This window comes from Miscanthus floridulus, chromosome 3 (assembly GCF_019320115.1).
Source record: "Miscanthus floridulus cultivar M001 chromosome 3, ASM1932011v1, whole genome shotgun sequence".
Classification (NCBI taxonomy): Eukaryota; Viridiplantae; Streptophyta; class Magnoliopsida; order Poales; family Poaceae; genus Miscanthus; species Miscanthus floridulus.
In genome coordinates, this window is record NC_089582.1 from 15192420 (window position 1) to 15201973 (window position 9554).

Below are 9554 nucleotides of genomic sequence, written 5' to 3' on the forward strand. Positions count from 1 at the left end.
AAGTTTAGAAATGTGAAAACTGTATGAATAGATTTGTCTTCAAAAGTATTTTCATAAAAATATAATATATCACTTTTCAATAAATATTTTTATAAAAATAAGAAGTCAAATTTATGCTTTGGAGACCATGGAGAGATTATTTATTTGAAATTATATATTTTAATATTTTCTCTAAAATTAACTTAATCTAAATCTAGAGTTATGTCTATTTGAGTGGAGATAGTATAGAAGATCGGATCGGAGCGCCTTGCTAGTGGACGGACTATGACCATTTGATCGATTCCCTCTCTTGAGTTCTCTGTACCCTTTTGCTTTTCTCGAGGACTAAAGTGACGACACTTGATCGATCCGCAAGCTACGCACGCGCTGTACAGGCGGCATCTATCCACCATGCATGCGCGTTGCCGTTGCTTGACACGACAACACTCAGGCGCCGCGCCGTTTGGTGTTGGTGTGGCGTTACAGGAGCTTCCATCGGTTTCTCACCTGCAGCTGCAGTCACTGTAGATGGACTGCATATGTACTGCAGCAAGAAGTTAGAACCTTTTCATTGTCGTCTAGGTTTATCACACTTTTAACTTTAGATCATGCAGAGTTGCAATGTTAGGCAGGAATTAAATAAGCTCTTACTCTTTCTCCTCACAAGATGAACTACAATGAAAAGATGGGAAATTGAGTGAAGCCAGATTTGAGTACCTTTACTAAATCTCGCTCAGTTACCGTAGTTACACGACATGTGTGTACGAGTAGCTACTACCTTGCCGAGGCGTACGTATCCTATCCACCAGACTCCAACGCCGTGGAGTTAAGTGCAGTAATAAATAAACAACAACGACGACAACATAACGGTCAAAATAAAGAAGTGAATTGGGGTCGGGGGAGGCAAAAGATTCCGGGGTCCACGCAGGTCAGCTGGCCTGGCCCCAGAGGCACGCCAGCCTGTCATGCTCCTCTCCCCGTCCCGTCTCTTCCCTTCCTCTCCAAGCCAGCTGCTCCTCTCCTCCCTCCTCCCTCCTCCCTCCTCCCAGTCCTCCACTAGGCGACAAGCCCCCTCCGTCTATATAAATCACCCACCCGGCCTTCTCCACCGCCATCTCATTCCCCACCTCCTTTGCTTCTCTTCCGCCACAACGACGCCGGCAGCGGCATTGGCAGCCACAACACACCGACGCGCATCTCACCCACCCCAACTGACACTCAACGAGAAGTTAGTTTTCCAATTCGAGCGGGACGAACGGACAACCGACCCGATCGGATCCTCCTCGTCGTCCTACACCTCCGACCACCACCAATGGGGCTGTGCATGTCGAGCGGCGCGGCGGGCGAGACCACGCGCGCGGGGGCGGCACCCGCGCCCAGCAAGGACACGGCGCTGGTGCTGATGCCGAGCGGCGAGATGCGGGAGTACCCGCGCCCGACGACGGCCGCGCGGGTGCTGGAGGACGCCTCCGCCACCGCCGACGGCGACAGCGACTGGTTCCTGTGCGACGCGGACGGGATGGGGATCGAGGGCGCGGTGGCCGCGGTGCGGGACGCGGAGGCGCTCCGCGCGGGGCAGATCTACTTCGTGCTGCCCGCCGCCGCGCGCCGCCGCGGCCTGCGGCGCGAGGAGGTCGCCGCGCTCGCCGTCAGGGCCTCCGCCGCGCTCTCCTCCCGGGCCGCCTCGGCCGCAGCGCCCGGCAGGCGGAGGCGCGGCGCCGTCGTCGCGCCCCTCGTCTTCGCGCCGCCGTCGGAAGAGGATGAGCGGGCCGCGGCGGCATGCAAGGCGGCTGCAGCGCCACCGGTGCGGCGGCCCGCGCCGCGCGTGCGCTCCGGCAGGCGGCTCGAGCGGTTCGCCTCGGACCTCACCGCGATCCCCGAGGGCGAGCGAGACGACGAGTGAGTAGCGGCGGCAGCGGGTCAGCCTCAGACGGACGGGATCACGTCGTCGCTCGCTCGAAAGGAGACACTGCTGGCCCCCGGGGCTCCCTCCAACGGAATTGTTGCCAAGGCGGCTCTGGAAGCAGAGGAGGACGCTAGGACGAACACGAGCAATTCCAGGGCCGTCGGATTGTGAACGGACGGGCTAATGGTGATTTGAGTATGACTGGCACGGAACGAATTTTGGATGCGGTTGATCAACTGATCATGATTCATGACGATTCGCATGTGATTCGTTGGGGATTTTGTTTTTTGCACGTTTTACTTGAGTGATGAGATCTATCGGTCTCCAAATTGAGGGGAGGCTCGTTGCACGTGAACGAACGAAATGTGAATACTACAAGATTTTTGGCTCCTGTGTGTTTCGTGTGCTCACAAACAGTTCTCCACAGGGATTCCTCTGCAAACCCTGAGTGCAGGTGCAGGTGCAGGGTTACTGCTCTGACGCAGTGCCTGCGCCATTCTTGCACATTGATGATTTGAGCCAGAATTTGGATACAACATTTGAAGATGCATAGTAGCACTAATTAATTCCAAAATGTGAATAGATGATGCATAGGAGTACTAATTAAATCCAAAATATTAAATATGGCGACGGTTGTTTGAGCGAGAAATCGATATTGAAATCCATTTCATTTGGAAGTCTCTGGAGAGTTGATTCACTGGTTGAAACGAGCGCTAAAGACATTCCGGCAAATCTTCTCCATGTTAGAGTAAGCTTAGCATAAGCAAGAACTTGAAACTACGAAATACTTAGCCCAAACATATGATACACAACTTATTAGTTATAGGGAAATTGCTCTTGCGTTGCAACGGGAGAAGAAAAAACTATGACCTTATAGAAAATAAGGACAAAAATATTATATATCTATTTATATCTTACCATTTTCATAAATTTTAATGGCTATAATTTATTTTATGACGATCATAACATCCATAATAAAGTTAATTTCGTTAGAAATATGACAATGTCCTGTTAGGTCTATAACGAATTAAAATACTCCCATTGTCCCAAATCGTAAGTTGTTCAGATTTTTTTTAGATGCATAGCTCTTACTACGCTTTTACATACTCTATATATTATGTCTAAATACATAGTAAAAGGTAAATATATCTTGAAAAACCAGAACGATTTGCATTTTAGAATAGAGGGAGTACAACCATGATTTTTTTTTCAGTTGTAAGGCACAAAATATTTACTCGTAATATATCATAACTTTAATCTATATCTATATGGATCCTAATCCAAATTCAAATCCAAATAGAAAAGGATAACAATAGAAATTACCATAATCTTATGTCTTATCCTAATTTATATCAACACCTAGATTGTTAGGAATCCTAATTGTAATAGATCTCTCCAGTCACATTAACTTGATTAGGAATCCTAATCCTAATTATATTTTTCTCCTGTCCCAACCCCGTTCAGGTATCTATTTTTTCGCATCCAGTTTCCCTCCGTCCGAGACTCCAAGGCTTCCAATTGTGTCCGTTTCTTTTTTTTTTCCATATTTTGTTTCTTTTCTTTTTCCCGTTCTGGTATTGTGTCCGTTTTTTTCACGTAAGTTTTTGTTTCTTCCACGTTCGGTTCTTTTCTCTTTTTTTCATGTTATTCTTTTCTTCCCCTTTCTGTTTGCTTTATTTGTTTTTTTCCCATGTTGTGTTTCTTTTTTCTCCTTGTTTTCACGTTCTGTTTTTTAAGTTGGATTGGTCTCGCATTGAAAGAAGGAATAGTAAAAACAAGTAGTATCGCAGACACACTTCTATTTGAACTCGCTGACAGTAATTAATCATGTATTTGGATCCCAAAAAAGTAATAGAATGAGGTGATGGACGAACATATGAGCACGTCTTATGAGTTCAGGTCACATACATGACCCAATACGTTTTGGAGTCGGACTCCGTATCACGCTAGACATGAGATATTCTAACTCGTATGAGCACGGGTTATTATATATATAAATCCGGACGGAAGAAACTCTCCATTGTGCGGTAGTTAGAGGGAGACGAACCAAAAAATGGATGGACCAAAAAAAATGGGCTGAAATTTTGGCTCTTTATTATTATACTAGTAAATATGCTCGTGCGTTGCAATGGGAGGAAAAAAACAAACATATTCAAGTCCAATAAACAATTAAACATTACTTTTCAAGGAATAAACAATTAAACATGGTCTGAGACTCTTTTTATTTACTCTTTATTGTTGGTCAATGATCTCTATTTACATATACAATCTATGTTCACAGTATTCGTGTGTAGACAGTCAAGTAAAATGTGCGAACGAAACAATATACATTCGTAGTTATACTTTGTAACTTGTGAATTTAGAGGCAGGAGGACATTTAACATAATTAGTGTTTGTTTTCATCTTATTCTCTTTTATCATATAACTAAATTCTTTTGGAAATAATCATCAATGTCTTGTTAAATTAAATATGTTAAATACTTGTAAAAGTAAGGCTAGTTGATGCGAACTCAACATGAAATAAGTAGTGCACAAACATTATATAATATAAATAACTATTTTTGTTGGATCATTTTTTTTATCCAACAAAAGTAGTTATTTATATTATATACTCCCAAAAAAGGGTCTAGCATTGGGTTTTTACCCTAGTCAACGTAAGAAAGTATTGACCGATCCTTTCAATTGGATTTAACTTCGGTGATACGTCCACAGATTACAGCGTGCACCGCCGCCGCCTTTTCCTTAGTGCCACTGGTCAGAACACTTTTCTCCTTCACGTCCTTCCGTCGATTATTGTCGCTAACAGTGTCAAATGGACCTGCGTAAAGACAGAAATGCCCTTAGGCTCGAGAAGCTAAATGAAGCTGCATTTGCCTCCCGTGCCACTCATCACCACATAGTTGTTTGCATGTCACCATGAAATGACTTAATAAACACAAACATCACGTTTGGCTTACCTTAAAAGCCGGCTTATTCAACTTCTTTTTTCAGCCGGAACAGTGTTTTTCTCTCGCAACATTTTAGCTTTGGCTTGTTTTTTCAGCCAAGCGAACAGGGCCAAAGTAAATAACTTAGCCTACAAATTCATAGTCATATAATAATACTCCAGCATCAGAAAGAGTATTCAAAATGGGTGTGAAAAAAAAAGAAGGTGAAACTGCAAGCGCGCGGCAAGTACCCAAGCTGCCATCACGAACTGTCCGAGCTGAGCAATCACGCCCATGAGGCCGATGTCGCCGCCGCCGTAGACTAGATTGACGCCCCTCCGCACCTGCACGTTGCAGTCACAGCAAGGGAAAAGGCACGGACACGACGGTCAGCGACAACCAAGCAAGAACTAAAAGAAAAAAAATCAAAGAGAACGACGGTGGCAGTGCTCTACTAGGCTACTAGCGCATGGCGGGCGCGATGAGCTCCCTGGGGAACGTCGTCAACGTGCTTGCTTCTATCCAATGAATTAATGACATTATTATGTTGCATGTATCGGATAGGATCCAAGACGTCGATCATCGTTGCTTCTCGACCCCTTGGCCATATTTTCCATCAGTGGATCGATTTGGATGACAAGCTCGCTCCATTGATCGGCCAAGGTGGAAGCAAGCCCGCAGCAGCAGCATGCTCCGGTGCTGCCTTGGTGTCCTGCAGGTCGAGTGGAAGCCGTGGGCGCAGTGCGGCAGCACACGCAGCTGGTCTCCCTCCGCGAACGCCGCCGGGCAGATGGCGCACTCCTCCTTGTCGGCGTCTGTTCTCCTTCCTTTCAGGGAAGAGACGGAGACGGCGACAGTGGGCAGCGCCTCGATGGCCGCCTTTCTACAGTCCCCTGGGTGGCTGGGCAGACGACCTGCTGCCAGAGCTGTTGCCGCCGCCACTGCCGCCGGCAACCACCACTGACACAGAGGCTCCTCCTCCTTTGCGGAAGGCGCACAGGGCGACGAGCGCAAGGCCGACCACACCGTCACGCAAATGAGGGCGCAGAGGAGGGACGCCAGGATGACCATCATGTCGGAGTCCACGGAGATGGTTTGCTTCGGGGTGCACGTCGTCAAGGTGGTCCCGGCGGCCGTGAGGTCAGGGCTGGGCCGCTCCAACGCGCCGCAACTCACCGCCGGCCATGAGTGACGCATGTACCGGGACTTCGCGGTGGCCATTGAGGAGTACGGGACGGCGTCCTAGACGGAGCCGTGAGTCCATCGAGGAGTGTGGGAGGGGGTCCCATATGCCATCTAGCAGATGGAGCCAGGAGTCGAGCTCGTCCATGGCGGAGCCTGGATCGGAGGCCGCGATAGTGGCGGAGAGAGCTAGCGCGGGCGCGACGCCTCTGTCCGTGTGTGTGAGTGCGAGAGGATAGGGTTAGGACACATGGCCATTTTAGACAATTTTACTAGCCGGGTCCACGTGCCACGACTCCAAACCATGAAAACTAAACACAATGCAGATGGAATGGCGTGGAGGGCAAAAGAGTTCGGACTAGTGGCACCTATGACCGCTCGAACTTTTTAATGGCTTATGGGTAATTATAAACTTTTATAATGGCACAGATGTAAAAGTCTCGTTTTCCTACTCCAACCAGCAAACCACCATACGAAAGCTCCTAGAGACTCGCTTCCTCTTCTACCATCCCGACGGCTCTTTCATCGGCTCCCTTCCAGATGCCTCGCTCCGCCTTGCCTCCACAACAGGGCCTCGCGACCCAGGGACTACGACTAGCTTGTCGCGCCCTGGCAACTCCGCCACCCACACCTCTGCTCCGCCTTCGCGCGCAGCTTCCCCGCACGGGTGTGCCGCCTTCAACCCTCTCCATACGAGCCTCCACATCGGCACCTCCCTTGGAGCTCCCTTCGTGCCACCGTCACTCGCTCCGTCTTCTGCGCCGCCGTCGTCATCGGCAGCGTTGACTCGCCTCGCCTCGGGGGCTATTCTGGCTACGACGAAGTGTTGACTGATAGAAGCTTAGGATCACCTAGTTGCAGATCTAGCGAGTGCTTACTTGAATTTAGAACATGATCTAGTGCGAGGAAACAGAGAGAGATAGGGTTGCGGAGGTAGCAAACCATCGGCCGTCTTGGAGGAAGACGAGCTGGCCATTGCGTCGGTGTCGGTGACGCGGTGGAGACGCAGTCGTAGGGCGGCGGTGAAGCCGGTGGCGGTGCTTCCCGTCGCTGGCAATGCCCCCTCTCTAGATCGGCTAGGGTTATGATGTCGGTGGAGTGTCTGGCAGCTCAGGTAAACCTCGTGGCTTGTGCCCCGGCCCCCGCCTCCCTTTTTATGGCGATGTATGACAGGGCCCACCAACCATAGTTTGGATTGTGCGTCCCCGATCAGGACGTGGATCAAGGCTCAATTGGCCGTTGGGCCAACTGGTGGGATCAATCTAACATTCCCCCCCTTGATCTCACCTTATGACTTAAACTTAACTTACTTACTTTATCTTGTTCCCATTTCATCACAGATCAGTGCATAGAGCGTGCCTCATCGTCACGGTCAGTTGCCATTAGATTAAACAGTTACAATGCACTTCTCTGTTTTGAAATAGATTCTCAACTAGGCCCTTATTGTCTAGGAATCATAGGCTTTCTCTTAAACACATGCCGACTAAGTGTTCTCTGGACATGCTGGGTGGTAAGCCTTTTGTAAGCGGATCCACAAGCATCTTTTCTGTTCTTATATGTGCAAGACTAATTATATGATCCCGGACTTTATCTTTTACAACATAATACTTTATGTCAATGTGTTCGGCAGCACCACTTGGCTTGTTGTTGTGAGCATAACATAATGCTGGATTATTATTGCAGTATAACTTGAGTGGCTTATGTATGTCGTCTACCACTTTCAACCCGAGTATGAATTTCTTCAGCCAATTCACCTATCCTGTGGCTTCATAACATGCTATAAACTCGGCATACATTGTGGACGATATAGTGACGGTTTGCTTTCAGCTTTTCCATGATATAGTTCCTCCAGCGAGAGTGAATATGTATCCTGACGTGAAATTTCTGTCATCTTCCACATAATCAGAATTTGTATACCCCTCTATGTGCAGAGAACCAGATCTTATGTACGTTAGCATGAGACCCTTCATACCTTGCAGGTAACGTAAAGCTTTCTTTAATAATTTCCAGTGTTCTATTCCTGAATTACTCTAATATCTGTCAAGTAACCCAGTAACAAATGCTAAGTTAGAACGAGTATACACTTGAGCATACTGTAAACTTTCGACAGCTAAACTATATGGCCCCATCGGAGCTCGCGGAAGGTTGCGAAGCTATACGTTTTTTTGGCTCTGGCCTTCTTTTCGCCCTCGTCTCAGCGGGTTTTGTGTGGATTCACCGACAGAGTGGTACGGTGGAGGCCGTTTGATTCGGCAGCACGCTGAGCTGTTGATGGAGCGGGTTGAGGACCTCTACCAAACGGTCGCCTTGGCCCTTGGTCTCAATCTTGTCTATAATAGCCTCAATTTAGTCCTTTTGAATCTCTCGATTTGGTCCTTGGTTATTTTGGACACAATTTTGGTGTCTGGTTTCCATTTGGAATTGCTTTTGAACAGAGATTTGGTCCCGATCTTGTCTATAATAATAGCCTCAATTTGGTCTTTTCAATCTCGATTTGGTCCATGGTTATTTTGGACACAGATTTGGTCTGTGGTGTCGATTTGCTCCATGGTGTGTTTATTGATAATAATGATGGTTGCGTCGGGACTCGGAAAACAGAAACGCAGATGACCGTGTAGGATGTGGTGTCCAGTTGGAAGATGATACGGTTTTATCGACGACGACTTGTAGTACGGAGGGGAGAGGTAGGAGACAAGCACTTTAAAACAACGTAGCAAATCGTGTTATTTTCCCTCCTAATAAATAAAGTAAGAGTGGAACCAACTTTTACTAATATATATATATATAGAGGGATAGTATATTCAGTAGCCAGCTACAAAATAAGTTATTCTGTAGCTACCTCCATTACGATAATTTTATATACTAATTTACGATAATGTCAATACATATTTACGATAGTTGAGTTACTATAACACATGGAGATATTTACCATAACGTTATAGTAAACTATTTAGTAAGAAGTTACTATAATATCGTAAATTAACATAGTAATTATCGTAACTCAAAGTGGCTACAAAATAAATTATATATATATATATATATATATATATATATATATATATATATATATATATATATATATATATATATATATAGGCTATTATAGTGTTACGAGGACATCCACGTTGTTTGTCTTCTCGTTCTATTTTTAAATCCAGTGGCGTGTAGTACCGTACAATTTGTACTGTATTGTAGTAGGCACTGCCCTGCTCGCTTCTCTTATAATCCGTCTTTTTCAACTTATTTTTTTAACCAAAACAGTGTTTTTCTTGTTTTTTTCAGCGAAACGAACGGGCCATTACGTACATCGAGGAACGTGAATGACACACGCCCTGTTCGCTTAGCTTATAAGCCGTATTTTTTCAGACAACGAACAGTATTTTTCTCTCACAACAAATCAGCCAACAGTACTTCCAGCCATGGCTTATCAGCCAAGCGAACAGGGCAACGGTCTTCCTTTTTTGGGGTTCTATACTACTCCTGGTACAGTACCCCTCCATCCCAAAATAAAAGTCGTTCTCGTTTTCTAAGAAGTCAACATTTTTTTAACTTTGATCACT

The 9554-nt window shown here is 46.4% G+C and overlaps 1 protein-coding gene and 1 pseudogene across 1 annotated transcript; one reads left to right on the forward strand and one right to left on the reverse strand.

The window, feature by feature from the left end:
* The first annotated feature begins 1119 nt into the window (after positions 1–1119).
* LOC136545055 (uncharacterized) lies at positions 1120–2270 on the forward strand. The gene has a single exon (XM_066537098.1). It carries the CDS (start codon positions 1292–1294, stop codon positions 1880–1882), a length of 591 nt encoding a protein of 196 aa, XP_066393195.1. The 5' UTR covers positions 1120–1291; the 3' UTR covers positions 1883–2270.
* Positions 2271–5428: 3158 nt separating this feature from the next.
* On the reverse strand, positions 5429–6033 carry LOC136543240 (probable E3 ubiquitin-protein ligase ATL44; annotated as a pseudogene).
* Between the last annotated feature and the right edge of the window lie 3521 nt (positions 6034–9554).

Coding starts and splice junctions, on each gene's coding strand:
- LOC136545055 (XM_066537098.1), top strand. CDS start 1,292: ATGGGGCTGTGCATGTCGAGCGGCGCGGCGGGCGAGACCACGCGCGCG.